The sequence below is a fragment of the Trachurus japonicus genome, chromosome 4 (assembly GCF_045865225.1).
Source record: "Trachurus japonicus isolate A0001 chromosome 4, Traja_1.0".
Classification (NCBI taxonomy): domain Eukaryota; kingdom Metazoa; phylum Chordata; class Actinopteri; order Carangiformes; family Carangidae; genus Trachurus; species Trachurus japonicus.
In genome coordinates, this window is record NC_140910.1 from 23170877 (window position 1) to 23185589 (window position 14713).

At 41.8% G+C, this 14713-nt stretch overlaps 1 protein-coding gene across 2 annotated transcripts; it reads right to left on the bottom strand.

Moving 5' to 3' along the window:
* Positions 1–589: 589 nt before the first annotated feature.
* On the bottom strand, positions 590–14016 carry rexo1 (REX1, RNA exonuclease 1 homolog). 2 transcript variants are annotated; one of them, XM_085774807.1, is made up of 16 exons: positions 13688–14016; positions 10644–12568; positions 10435–10536; positions 7777–8008; positions 7541–7689; positions 6825–6962; positions 6468–6591; positions 5834–5959; positions 5582–5722; positions 4883–4996; positions 4704–4777; positions 4213–4323; positions 3923–4038; positions 3639–3777; positions 2500–2620; positions 590–1739 (listed from the first exon to the last, which is right to left on the bottom strand). In XM_085774807.1, the coding sequence occupies exons 1-16, from the start codon at positions 13866–13868 to the stop codon at positions 1651–1653; spliced, it is 3882 nt and encodes a 1293-aa protein (XP_085630933.1). In that variant the 5' UTR covers positions 13869–14016; the 3' UTR covers positions 590–1650. The 2 variants fall into 2 exon arrangements, with proteins under 2 accessions (XP_085630933.1, XP_085630932.1); XM_085774806.1 differs by having other exon boundaries at positions 13679–14010.
* Between the last annotated feature and the right edge of the window lie 697 nt (positions 14017–14713).

Below are 14713 nucleotides of genomic sequence, written 5' to 3' on the forward strand. Positions count from 1 at the left end.
CACACTGCTCGTCCGCTGCAATCCAAGTGTCCTGAAGGGATATAGTCCAGAATTTGCTCCAAACAACGTAGTTTAGAACATTTTTACAGCCTAAACAGTCCTGTATTGAATTTGCCTGGGGCATGTGAACGTTAGAGCGCAATACAGGACTGTTTAGGCTGTAAAAATGTCCTAAATGAAGTTGTTTCAAGTAAAGTCTGGACTATATCCCTTCAGGACACTGGGATTGCAGCGGACGAGCAGTAAGGACGAATATTACAAGGTTTTTGTGTAGTCAATTTCATTTTTTGGTGAACTATTCCTTTAACTTAAGATAACTCACATTTCTATGGTAGAAAAGAAACTCATAAGTTGAACTAGCCTCATACAGTGTAAACATGTTGTTTGGGTAAATGTGTAATGTGTAATATTTCATACTTTGATCATATTTAATGTATTTACCACCAGAATGAGGAAGCAGCAAAGAAAGTTGACGTATAAGTGTAGGAGAGTAATAAAAAAAAGAATATATTTTAATGTAAAAGTAGGCTAATAAATAAAGTGTAAATGAACCCTCATGGTGTTAGGATGTAAAGACAGAGCAAACTGTTCTTTTAACTAATACATTTTAATAGAAAAAGGATAATCAACCAAAAATACAAAAGGAACCTGCATATTTACAGCACTCGGTATTTTTTCAGTCATTTTCAACATAAAACACATGGTTCAGCTGTATTGATAACCCAGGTCTAATTCCACAATACTAAACCTAATTTTGTCTTGATGGAGGAATAACATGTCGTTACCTGCTGCCACTGTGATTCCTGTAATTTTTGTTTCATGCAGTGCACGACACAGAGACGACGGTGGATTTAAGGTCTCAGCTATAAAATACAGTGATAGCTTCTGTCAACTTTAGCAGATAGGTAGTAGCAGAGACTTTACACGTCTGCTGAGGTTTTTTTAAATTTGTTTTAAGATCAAGTATTATAGGATTAGTCAGGTTTGAGAGCCAACCAACTAAATTAACTTGCTAAGAACTGCTGTATAAACAGAGCATCAGTGACGAGGTGCAATATGAAAAGTGCATTTACATAGCAATGCTCGACAGACTAAGACAATCAATGCACTTAAGTGTAACTAAGAACAAGTAATGTGTTATCATTAGAAGTGAATGCATTATAACACAGATGAGGTACTCAAACTTGGGCCCTATACAAGAGCATTTCTATAGTGCAAGTTAGGCTGCGGATGCAGCCTGGCATCAGTATCATAACTATCATCATCGCTCAGCGGACAATGCCCTGGCATTTTAAGTAGTTTTACTATTGAAAGGTTTTTTACTCATAAACTGTTTGAGGCCTTAAAAGACGCTGCTCAAATAACAGATATACTTTTAAACTAACATTATTTATAACTGAAATACAAGCAAATGAAAACACTGTTAATTTTGGCTCCTATTGCTTTTCTGTCCTCTTCTCAGACGCAGGAGGCGATGACAACATGGAGCTCCTCTCAGGCTCCTCCTATTGTGTTCAACCATTCCTCCCCAGGACTGTGACCTAAAACGCTGCGAGAGCAGGTGTAGGCCTTCCCAGATCTTCTGCCTCTGTGCGACCAAGATAAACACAAGAAGTGTTGCTGAGCAAAGTGGAGCAGCGGGGTCGGTGGTCATCTTTTGACCTTTGCATCCTCCTTTATCTTCCACATCATCAGCTCCATGCAGGCACTCGCATCTTCACTCGAGTCGTGGCCCTCAACTGGAAACACATGACAAGGTTACCATGGGAGCTTTTTTTTTTTTTTTTACCTGAATATTGTCAAAGCTTTAAAGGGATAGTTCAACATTTTAGCAAATTCGTCCATTGCCATAATCCCTATAGTCATCGGGATAGGTTCATTACCTTTAATAATACATAGTCCAACAACTCCAAAACATTCTCGTGGAGAAGTTGTGACCTGCACATTCACCACACTATGAAATAATAATGTATAATGATGTCACATTACGACACACAAAGCAAATACTGGGAACTACTTGCACTTTTGAAATCACTCCGCCAAGTAGCCTTGTCTAGTCGGCTGCATTTGCCTCGAAAACAACTCTGTTTTGTAATGTTACATTCATTATATTATAGTGTGGTGAATGTGCAGGTCACAACTTGTCCACATGATAGTTTTGGAGTTGTTGGATTGTGTATTTTATGAGTTTTAAAGGGACAGGGGACCTGTACCGTTCACCTCCATTGTGTTCGCTGAGCAGCTTGCGTCTCTGCTCCGCGGATCTCAAAACAAACATGCACCGATAATTAAAAGTAATGAACCTACCCCGATGACTATAGGGATTAAGGCAATGAGCGAATTTGCCAAAATGTTGAACTGTCCCTTTAATTTGATTAAAAGACTTTCAGTAACACAATAGTGCACAATATGAACAAATGAAAAATTGGAAAAATGGTCCAAAAAGTCCACAGCACTTCAACACAAAAGCCAGGTGGTAGTTCTGTGTGATTTTCTTACCGTTGTCCTGGATGATGCGTTTGAGATGGTCGGCCATCAGATTCCTCAAGGCACGTTTGTAGGGCAAGCCAAGGCGGTGAGGGAACACAATGGCTGTGTCTACGACTGAACTGTGGATTAGCTGGAAATGAGAGAGCGGAGTTTCTTTTATTTCAGCTCATGTTCCTCAGTGTCTCAGACAGGAGGCCAACGAAAACACACGTCCTCGTTAAAACAGAGTAACACGGTGTACGACGGTTAGATTTCACGCTGCTGTGGTTAACTTCCAGAAAAAAAACATTGACGTGCTCAACGAGAGAAACGCCGCAGCACCTGTGCAGACGTCTTCATATGTACCGAGTTTCAGTTTTTACTGAAAATAAAACCACACAACCCCACACACTGTATTTCAGCTGAACCCACGTCATCTACACGCTGCAGCCTGCAGACTTTCACCGGGGCAAAATTCATCTAGACAAACAGCAGCGAACATACAAACCCCAGGATAACCTGTGAATCAGAGGATACCAGCTGCACCTTCCAGTAAACATACAACCCACATACATACACAAAACACAAAAACAAACACTATTCTGAGCTCTTACAATTCTAAATATATGTCATAAGTACGCTAATATTTTATAGTTACATGCACATACATACAGAAAGGGTTCACATTAAATACGTCCCATATTATACCATGTATTCCAGTGGCTTTCAAAAGTAGAAAAAAGGTGTCAAATTATTGTCTGTGAGGTAGGTTTGTGATATCTGCTGCTGTGATATTGTATTTTAAATAATTAGGTCCTCTGATAAATGTTTTTTGGGCTCAATATTTGTGTAAATTGATTAAACCCTCCGCTTTCTCACAGCTACACAGATATTTTACCATACGAAAAGTAAATGCCTAGTTCATATCTGAGGATGAATGTGTTAAAGTAAAGTAAAGTAAAGTATGCCTTTATTCATCCCACGACGGGGAAATTCACGAGTTACAGCAGCAGCACATACAAACACACTCAGACATGCCATGCACACTATTATTACTTATTTAGATTTATCCAGGAAAGGCAACGTCCTGGCATTGAGACATTTTAGCAATCTGCCAGTAACGAGTATCGCTGGTTTTTGTGTTGGAAATGAGTGTAAAGGCCTGGTACCTTCAGGGCAAGGAGGTCGCTCTCCAGACTGTGTCCTATGAGAATGGATTCAGCGCTGAACATACTGAGCAGCACGGCCTGGACATCTCTCAGCGTGATGGTGGTGTTCTCCAAGTCCTCCTCCGTCACACCTGAAAACCTGTGAACCACACATGAGATATATATGTCCTGCCTTTACATCACTGTGATTGCTTCAAAGACTACGCCTCCTCCTCGCCTGCAATAAATAAACGGCAGGGAAACGACTAACAGTTTTTTTGTTTTTGTTTTGATATCAAACTGACCGTGTGTTGTAGTCGACCACTTTGCTCTCAGGTTTGACAAACGTGTCATAGATGACTTTCAGCTCAGAGTCAATGACCGTCACCCTCGTCAGCTCCAAGCCCTGTCTTGTGTAACACTGTTTCCAGGGAAAAAAAGAACAAAAAATACACAATAGAGTGAAAACTGCAGAGAGCAAGGAACAGCGGTGTATAGAAAATGACTAATAATCATAACTTCATCAGGTGGAATAGATGGTTTTATGGCCACTTTTGCATTTACATTAAGAGTTTTTCAGAGGGTTACGACTCACCATCTCACAGTCCAGAGCAAACACCCCACCATTGCCGTTTGGTGGTAAAGGTTTACTGAACGTCGACACGTAGCCGTCTACACACTCTTTACGTCCATCCTGAACATGTTGCTGTGGGAGGAAGATGAAACGTTTGAAATCAGAGGATGATCCTCAAAAGTTAAAAGAAAAAAACATTATGACATTATTTGTAAATAAGAAATTGTTCTGGAAGCGATTTTGCACTTTCCACTGGAAGATGCTTGAATAAAGGAAGGAGACTGACACCTAGTGGTTAAATGGGAGGTTGTCTTCAGTGCAAAGTCAAAGTCAAGAACTGTAAATCTGATAGTGACACACACGGCATGAATCCATCCCAGTGAAAAGAAAAACATCTAGTTGCTAAGCAGAGATACGCAGTTCAGGTTTCATGAAGTCAGAACAACCCCCAGCATGACACAACCCAAAGATACGTTTCCATTTTATTCTGTGGTGCCGTGTTTTGATGATACCTTTGAAACTTGACATCCTGGAGCGCCGACAGCAGCAGCACAGCAGTTGTAGTTGGTCTCCCAGCCTCCAGCGACTTGACGGAGAGGGAGAGGGAGAGGGATCAGAAACAGACCAATCAGAGTTTAGGACGGCGATCGGTGATGGAATACTGATGGTGGTAAATGTAAACAGGTTTTACCTTTATGTCTGCGTAATCGTCCCCAGTGAAAACTGCACTCCTCTTTCCGCACACAGTTGCCGTTGACGTTGATCTTATACTCTGCTCCACATCTACAGCAAATCTTGGAGAAGGCTGGGAAGAAAAACAAAACATATATTTATTTATAATCTTTATTTAGACTCATAAATATATTAAGGTAGCAACCTCATTTACAATATAGCCGAGACAAAGAAGTACTTTCAAAATACACAATCAACACAAATAACAGAAATCACATTAAAAATAAATTGACCATCAGGAGGATGACTCAATTAAAACAGGAGCAGGAAGTGGTAAAATAAGATAAAATTAGGGATTTAAATTGCCCTAATGATAAAAAAGGAGGTAAGTTTAAGATCGTTGTGCATAGTGATCCAAGTTGCAGGTGCACAGAATGAAAAACTGGATTTTCCACAGTGTAATCCAGTGCTTTGAGCGTTTTTGATATGAGCTTGCGTTAAAAGATACCAATGAGTTAATGTAAGAAGGTAAAAGACCAGTGAGGGCATTTAAAATGAATAAGATCCAGTGTCTGTCACGCCTTAAGAGACAAAGAGGGCCAACCAACTTCAGCATTTTAGCAACATAACAGAGGCTGTCAGCTGAGGCAGCTGTTGATAATTTTAAAATGAGTTGGTGTCAGTGGTCAGAGAGCTGTGGGGACACGTTGATACTCACGGTCTGCGATGACCTTCTTCTCTGGGAGGTTGAAAATGACTGCCTTGCCAGGGGCTTCTGGGTTTGTTCTTGGGTATCCGTGCTCCTGGAGCTGCTCCTCCGTCATCAAGTATGTCCTCAGCTTCCGGTACAGTGTGGCTCCTGCGGGTAGATGGAAAAAAAATAGTACAGCACAAATCGTCTTCATCAAATGAGCACAGAAAAGCAACATGAGAGACATAAATACTGGATTAAATTGTATTTGTTCCTCACCAATGAGTTTCTCCTCCTGCTGTTTACCCATCCTGTTGATCGTGAAACTGGTGGTGGCAGCTAGCCGACCCCCGAGAACCTCCTCATGGGACTGGGCCCTCTTGTTGGAAGCTGCACCTGGGTCCTCTGTAAGCAACAAACACACACACATATAAAACTGATTTCCATGATTACATAAAAACATCATATGACTAAACCTGATGTCAGGGGTCTTCAATGTTTTTCAGGCCAAGGAAACCCACAGTGATAGAGAGATGGAGCAGGGATCCCCTACTACCGGTACATATATTGTATAAAATTGTGTATTACATCAAACTCGACATAGTGCCATGTAAATATGTTGAAAATATTTTTGCATTCAATACTGAGCTATTCAAATTATTCAGATATTCTGATTGATGTTTTTATTTCAAACATAAATGTGGAAATGAAAAAATATGAACAAAATGTCTAATCAACCAAAAATTGAAGACCTCTGATGTGTATCATAATAAACTACTGTAGATTGATGCAATCCTTATTTTTTTGTGTAGGTTTTTCTTTGTGTATGTAAACAAAAACACTGTGTGTAATTACTGTCTGACAGTGAGTATGTTTACTGTGTGTTGTGTTGTGCTGCACTGCGCTGACTTACTGGTGACAGGCGATGGACTGGAGCTGCTCTTGCTGCGCAGCTTCTTCAGCGTGTTGACAGCTACGTTGAGGTAGATGTTCTTACTGCTACTGCGCTCGTACACCAGCCTCTCCTCGTCCAGACCCTGAAACGAGAGTTGACACTTCTGTCACTGTCTAAACTTGAGCTTGCTCTACTGAGAAACTATTCAGAAGCCAAAAAGCCTGAATTTCTTCCCTTTAACAGTTTCAAAACTATACACGGTTATAAGCAATTAGAAAAAGAAGAAAAAAGAAAAAAACAACAACATATGACTGATAAACAAGGTCAGGTCACAGTATAGGGCACAGCTGATACAAACGTGGGTGTTATTCATACCATCTGGAAGGCAGCTTCCTGTGATCGGCAGAATTTGACGCATTCATCTATGAAAGTGTTGAGGTAGCGCTGGCGGATGTTGGTGGGAACTTTGGCCCCAAACTCAGTGGGGATGACAGGGCGCCTCATCGAAGTACTCTGAAAGAGTTTTAAAACACATTCACAGTAAGTATTCACAGTATTTTAAGAACTTTAAACTTTATCTATTTTCTTTTATTCTTCTTTGCTCTTTTAATTTTTAAAATAATGTTTGTTTTCATGCTGTTTTATGCTGTTCTTTATAAATGGTTTGTCTTTATGTAAAGCACATTGAGTTGCCTTGGTATGAAATGCACTATATAAATAAAGATACCTTGCCTAAATCACAACCATAGATGAAACAAACAATATGCAGCAGCTTTGAAGCGAAGTAAGAGCAGGGTTTCCACACATTCCCATACAACAAATTCAAGGACTTTCTTGGCCAAATTCCATAAATGCAAGAAGAACCCAACACTGCGTAGTTTACAACACGGCTCAAGGTTAACAACTGTGATCAACAATGAGAATTTATAAGATGAGAACTAGCTGGCTGCTACACAGATAACATAACTTTCAAAGACCCATGAGTATTTTTTTTTCAAGATCACAAACTTCGAAAAACTACAAAAAAAACAACAAGAGGAGGAAAAAAACTGCACTAACTGCCAATAACAGGCTATGGAGACTGTCCATACCTTCATGGTAGGTGTGTGTGCCACCCTCTTCCCCGTTGCAGTGGACGTGGTCTTGGACAAAATACCGGCTGTGGTTTGGGGCTTGACGGTCTGATGAGTCTGGCTGGGGGACAATACTCGACCGACCGCAGGTCTCGCATCTCCAGAACCTAAATTACACACAAACTTATATATTAGATGTAACTCCGGACAAAGCTGGATCCTGCAGGGACACAGAGCGGCGGAGGTGCTCGTACTTGATTTGGGGGAGGCCATCGGTGGGTTGGGACGGTGCGCTATCCTCTTCCTGTCTCTGGAGAAGCCGGCGCTGGAGCTGTGAGAGACCGAAGCAGCTTTGACCGAAGCAGCTTTGACCGAAGCAGAAAGCTGAGCGGCTTGCTCCTGCGCCATCTGCATACGCTGGTAACAGACCTCCTGGGCTGAGGGCCGTTTGTACGGCCGCACCGCAGACTTGGAAGATGCTTCGGTCTGAAAAACAAAAACAAAAAAAAGTTTCACTTACAAGTCACCACTGTGCTTGTAAAATGGAAAGTATGAGAACAGGTGAGGTCATTAGTCAGAACAATGAAGGACGGTAACACCTAAAATGGGAACACCTACACATTTTGCATGTTAAGTGCCTTTTCATCATTTTATGAATTAAACATTGACTAAACTCACTCCCTGTGGCATCTCTGACTGGAAGCCTACTAATGCAAATCAGGGCACACAACTATCTGTATAACAACTTATAGAGTACTGTTCAAAAGTTGTAGCTATTAAATATGTATAGATTCTTATCTAAACCACGAGGGAAGCAGCTGATCAGTCCCAAATACATTACAAAGCATGATAACAACCCCAATCACACACACAAACACACACTCGTTGTTCCTCTTGTCACTGGGGACAAGAAGAACAACGAGTCCTGCAACAGATGGCGCGGCCACCACAGAGAGTCGTCGTCACAGCAAATGTTGATTTGAAGCAAACTGATGAATGAAAACTAATACTGGTGATAAACTGAGTTTCATTTTAGTTTATTAGGCAGGTAAAGATGTAAGTAAAAACACGTGTATAGGCGTCATTTAGCTCAGTGGGTAGAGTAGGTGCCACATACGCAGAGGCTATAGGGTCCAATCCGGCCCACAGGATGAATTTGCCAAGTGTGAAAATTACATAGAAGACAGACGAGGCAAAATATTGTTGATATTACATGTTTTTTTTCCTCAAGAAATTTCAGGTTGTTCATAATGTTTTGAAAAAGGATAGTCCATTAAATGTACATATCTTAATAATGTACTTGTACAACAAACAAAGGGACAAATTTAGAGTTCTCAATATTTATAGGTTAAAATGTTATTATTTTACTGGCCTGGCTCACTTCAGATCAAATTGCTCTGTATGTGGCCCCTGAACTAAAAAGAGAACTATAGTTGTTGCCGCAGCAGCTCCGGTTTGATTCCACTGGTGGCCCCTTGCTCTCTGTCTCCCCATTTCCTGTCTACCTACAGATATCCTATCAATTAAAGGCATGAAAGCTGAAAAATATACTTAAACAAACAGTAACACGTGTATAATTTCAATTATAGTTTGCTGAAAAATACTTTGCCGATCACCTTAAACAGTTTAAACTTGATTTTACTTCAACTTCATGTGGACAGAAAAACCCAACAATGTACTGGGCCTTAGATAAAGTCTGACCACACCAACAGGACTTCAACGGACCGATTAGCTCACTGCCACAGATATCTGTTTATCTGTCAGAAGTGGAAAACCCCACCACCAGCACAGCTCTGCCAATATATTTTCCATCACACACTTCCTTGTGTGTTGTAATACCAACTACATAAGCACAAGATTCTTTCTTTCTTTCTTTCTTTCTTTCTTTCTTTCTTTCTTTCTTTCTTTCTTTCTTTCTTTCTTTCTTTCTTTCTTTCACTGTAACAGCTGAGGACTGATTTACACCAGGGTTGTGAAACCAAACTGCTTCTCACCCAAAGTGCTGTGTGCAACTGTCACCTCTTTTTTTCTAAATCTACTCCATTACATGGTAACAGAATTTAAGCTCCTCTTAAAAGGTTAGTTCAACATTTTGGCAAATTCTCCTATTGCCATAATCCCTATAGTCATAGAAGTAGGTTCAATACCTTTAATTATTGGTGCATGTTGTTTTGAGATCCGTAGGGCAGAGACGTGAGCTTCTCAGTGAACATAATTGAGGTGAACGGTACTGGTCCCCTGTCCCTCAAAACTCATCAAATACACAATCCAACAACTCCAAAATGCTCTTGAGGACAAGTTGTGACCTGCACATTCACCACGCTATGAAATAATCATGTATAATTATGTAACATTGCGACACATGAAGCAAATATTCTGAACTACTTACGCTTGCCGTGTCTGGAAATGTACGGTAGTTCCGGCTATGCATTTGCCTCGAGAACAACTCTGTCTCATAATGTTACATGATTATTTCATAGTGTGGTGAATGTGGAGGTCCCAACTTGTTCACAAGAGCGTTTTGGAGTTGTTGGATTGTATATTTTATGAGTTTTGAAGGACAGGGAACCAGTACCATTCAGCTCACATCTCTGCCCTGCGGATCTCAAAACAAACATGCACCGATAATTAAAGGTAATGAATCTACTGCTATGACTATAGGGATTATGGCAATAGGCAAATTGGCCAAACTGTTGAACTATCCCTTTAAATACTGTAACCAGACTTGATCTGTGTAAAAAGGATGTTCTGAACTTCTGCATCCTGTGGTAAAGTTTTATTACACTGGTAGAGATACAGTGTGCTCACACCAGCCTCGTGACAGCATTGAGTGTGTGTGTGTGTGTGTGTGTGTGTGTGTGTGTGTGTGTGAGGAGGGGGGAAAGACAATAAAGTCAAGGTGACAAACTTACATTTCCTTTGGCAACAAAATGAGAGACTCTCTTCTTTTGACCCGGGAAGAGAGTGGTTAAAGTGCTCTCTGTGCTTCTCTCCTCGTCCGAATCCCTGGAGGGCTGAGAAAGCACAACAGCGTGTTTATTCAGATTCGAGAAGTATGTGGTGAATGGATGAGACGGCCACGGGGAAGCAGCAGTTGCCACATGAAAGAAAACACCAGTACCTGTTTAGTTTGCCTTCCCTTGTCTTCCCTCTTCACATCCTTGGATTCATTGAAGATCCGCAAACACTCCTCCATGGGGTCCGAGTCAAAGTCCAGTTCATCCTGGAAAGCGGAGAGGTCGATATCCACGTCCACGACTTCGTCCTTACCTGCGCCGCGGCCGCCCCGCACGCCGCAGTCGCCCTCGTCGTCGTCATCGTCGGAGGAAGACGGAGTCAGCTCTGATGCTTTCCTCTTGTTCAGACGTCCCCTTTTTAAAGCATCGGCCGATTTTCTCACCAGAACGTCCTCTTCGTCTTCGCTGTCGTCGTCCATCACCTCCATCGGCTCCACCTCATCCGGACTCTCGTCTCCAAACAGGTCAGCGTGGCTCAGGCTCAGACTCTGACGTTTGTCCTCAAGCCGCTTCCCGTTTGACGAGCTGACGGTTTGTTTCGACTTATTGCTGTTTGCAGAGCTGCCTTTACTCTGACTGCTGCTGCTCCCACTGTGAGAGCTGCTCTTACTGATTTTCTTCACATCCTTCACATCCTTTACTCTTTTACTGCTATCAATCTTTCCATTTTTATGTTGGTGGTCCTTATATTTGCTGTAATCCTTTTCCTTGTCTAATGTTTTGAGTTTCTTGCTGGCACCATTTTCTGTATTTTTATCCCGTTTGCTCGAGTCTGTTTTCACTTTCTCCACAGCTTTGATCTTATCCTCACTTCTCTTTTCGTCTCTTCCCTCCCTCTGAACTTTATCACTCGTCTTATTCTTTTCTGTGTTTTTTCTATCATCTCTCTTCCCAAGACTCTTGTTCTCCTTTTTTGCAGAGTCCTGATTTGAGTTCTTGGTTGAACCTTTGTTTTTACTACTGCTGCTACTGCTCTTACTACTCGACGTTTTATGCACGTCTTTTTCAAGTTTATGCACTTTCTCAGATTTGCCACTTTTCTCGAGACCAGTTCGACTAGACACCTTCTTTTTCTCTACATTGTCCTTTCGTTTGATACCATCCTGCACATCCGAGTCCCGTGCCAAGTCTTCCTTATTCCTCTGTGTCAGTGCGTTTTGTACTCTCTCAGTTCTCTCTTTTTTCTCCTTCGCAAAAGTTTCACCAGCTGATCCAGTGTTGCCTTTTCTCTGCTGGAGATTGCTCAGAGAGGTGGGTCGATACTCTGTGCCAGAGCTCTCCCCGTCTGAGTCAGAGAAAGTGTACTTTTTTGTGTCCACACTCTGCTCCTGTGGCTTTTTCACAGCTACAACGTACTCCTCGTCTGACAAATCAGACGCGGGCGGTTTGTGTGTCTTTCTACCGTCCGTCTTAGCGGCTTGTGCACCCTCGCCCCTCTTTCTTTTCGCGGCGATTCCTGCAGAGTAGTTGGAGAGAGGGTCGTACTCCATGTCTGTTGAAGGTTTTGAATTGTCCACAGTGTATTTACACTTTGAGGAGATTGTACTGCTTGAATACTTTGGGCTGGGAGGGGGAGAGGGGAGTTGGTGAGCTTGTGTCCGAGGTGGAGGCTTTTTCACCGAAGTAGGAACGTATTCCATGGAGTTACTGTTGTTCCCCTGGTTGTCTGAATCCAAGGTGTACTTGCTGCAACCAGGCGTGGGATTATAACCTCCCGATGACATCTGATAACTCCCCGGATCGTACGCCATGTGTGAAGAAGCTGCTGTTTTACTTTTAACAGCAACGGGTGGCGATGATACCCTGCTGCTGTTGCTGCTGCTGCTGCTGCTCTTCTCGCTGGGATCGTATGGTTCGTCCCCAAAGCGAGAGAGCTTCCTCTTCTCCCTCTCCACCTCGCTGCGGACCTCCTCGATGGCTTTGTTGACCAGCTCCAGAGCGCCCGTGAGGTCTCCCGACCCGTCCGCCTTTCCATTCTGCTGCTCCTGCGGCCTCACGACTTCTGGGTTGAAGGGATCGTAGCCTTGTTCTGCAGAGATACAGGGTACATGGTATTAATAAAACGGATCTAAACGCTTCTTGACATTAGAACTGTCAATTAGACATGCGCTGATCCAATCGGCCCCAAAACTAAGCTCATTAAGGCAATTAGGTAGAGGGTATGATCGAGCTGATGCACCAAATCATTTTATATGTCCATCGTTAAATTCACCGTGAACTGCAAAGGTTGGGAAAAAAGAGAAATGGTATAACATGTGTACACACTATTGACAGTAAGCCTGAATTTGTTAACCCCTTCTTTTTCAGGACATTATCTCAAAATAACCTCAGCTATCCCTGAGGCAAATTAGCTTCATTAACTGAATAGGCTGCATTAAACATTATTAAACATTCAGGACAAAGCTAGTTTAATTAAATTAAATTACCAATATAACAACATAAACACTCTCTATAAAGCATGTAGACAACCACAACCATCAAATAAAAGACACCTAGGTGATCCAAGGATGGGGTTTTATAGAGAAACTATACTACATATTTTCAGTTTATTAAGTAGATCAAATTAAAAGTAATACAATCTATTACAGCTGTAATAAATCATACATCCATGAAGGCTGCAATGTTGTTGCTTTTTTTAAAGACTGTATTAAAACTGTCAACTAAGAGTTTGGTGCTTACAGTATCCGGTACCTTATATTTTGAATAATTACACCTTTTGTATACAGTAAATATCCACAGTGTTTACACTATGGTGTATTTCTTTACATGGCGGTAAGCACTTTGAATTTCCCTAAGTGACAAGTGAAACAAGAGTTTATCATGCACTTCCTATACCGATAACTCATTTTACAGATCTCATAGGAGGGGTAAAGTGATAAGACGCATCCTTTGCAGTTTATCTGCACTATGCAAACGCAGCTCGCGTTAACAATCACTTCTCGTGGTTGTGGTTTCGTTTGCCCGTTTCCACACAGTTTTAATTTAACACCGAGGTCCTGACTGACTACACACACACACACACACGTCTTTAGCACCCACTCCCCATGGGGAGGAGGGGGGCTGGGAGGTTTAGGTTTCAGTCTTAACGTGTAAACTCTGGGTTTGTTTTGATGTATGTGTAGATAATAATAATAATAACGCCAAGCACCTCTCTCTCTTTGCTTTTTAAGGTCTGCCGGTGCTGGAGCTCCGTAGGACGGCCGTCTCTGCTGGCTGTGCCTGAAGTGACAGTACGGTCTGTTACACCCATTTCTGCTTCCTTTGCCCTCGCTGTACTCCGCGTAAAACGGGCAGTCAATCCCTCGGAAGAAGCCGGTGGATCTTAACATTATCTCCAGATGTTGCTCTCATGCCCGCATGAACACAGCTGGTCGGGTTTTTTTTCTCTGCGTAGTTTTCTTCGTACTGCAAAAAGGCTTTTGGAGCGGGCGACGGAACAATAACAACGTCCCTACGGTGCCATGTTGGATTGGTAAAAAAAAAAAAAAAAAAAAGGGAGGGGGAGGGCTGGGGGAGGATGTTGTGAAATCTCGCGAGATGTTCCACGTGTCTCGTCCTTTCGTCTCTCTATGAACCAGAGAAACCTGTAAACAATGCAAAAGTTAATATAGAAGTAAATAGCTAAACAAAAAAAATAATTAAATGAAAAAAATGAAAAAAGCAAAAATAAATAGACGCAAGAGACATTAAACACAGTACAAATAGTTTTTTTGTTTTGTAGACAGGGCGTCCTCTCGTTTCGTTCCCGACGTCACTGAGCGACGTCAACGTCAACGACGTCAACAATCCGGAAGTAATTCAGTCACCGTGGTATGTGTGCTTTAAACATGTATAAAGTTAGCGGAATAACCATTTTAACGGCAGCACTCGGTTAAAGTAACTGCTCATGACTAAACGTGAACGTTACCAGTAATCAATACACCTGTTTCTGGGGATGAATGTTCATGTTTATTGGTTTCTTACCGCCCCACATGTGACTGTTGATTAGCATTGAGCTAACTGTTAGCATTGGTAAACAAACAGTGTCCTTCTTCATTGTGGAGTTGTTGTGATTTGCTAGTTTCCACAAAATAAATTAGAGACAGGTGTTTAAAGTGTTTTATTTCTCGGCAGTCCAGCGATGAGTAGTCAAAACCACATTAAACACGTTCATTTACCAAGAGCATTTGAGAAT

What these genes read in the sequence shown, in the direction of transcription:
- rexo1 (XM_085774806.1), bottom strand. Translation starts at nt 13,868, where the DNA reads ATGTTAAGATCCACCGGCTTCTTCCGAGGGATTGACTGCCCGTTTTAC. An exon ending in ACGATTACGCAGACATAAAG is followed by an intron (nt 4,778 to 4,882) that starts GTAAAACCTGTT and finishes CTCTCCGTCAAG; the next exon opens with TCGCTGGAGGCTGGGAGACC. An exon ending in TTGCTCTGGACTGTGAGATG is followed by an intron (nt 4,039 to 4,212) that starts GTGAGTCGTAAC and finishes CCCTGGAAACAG; the next exon opens with TGTTACACAAGACAGGGCTT.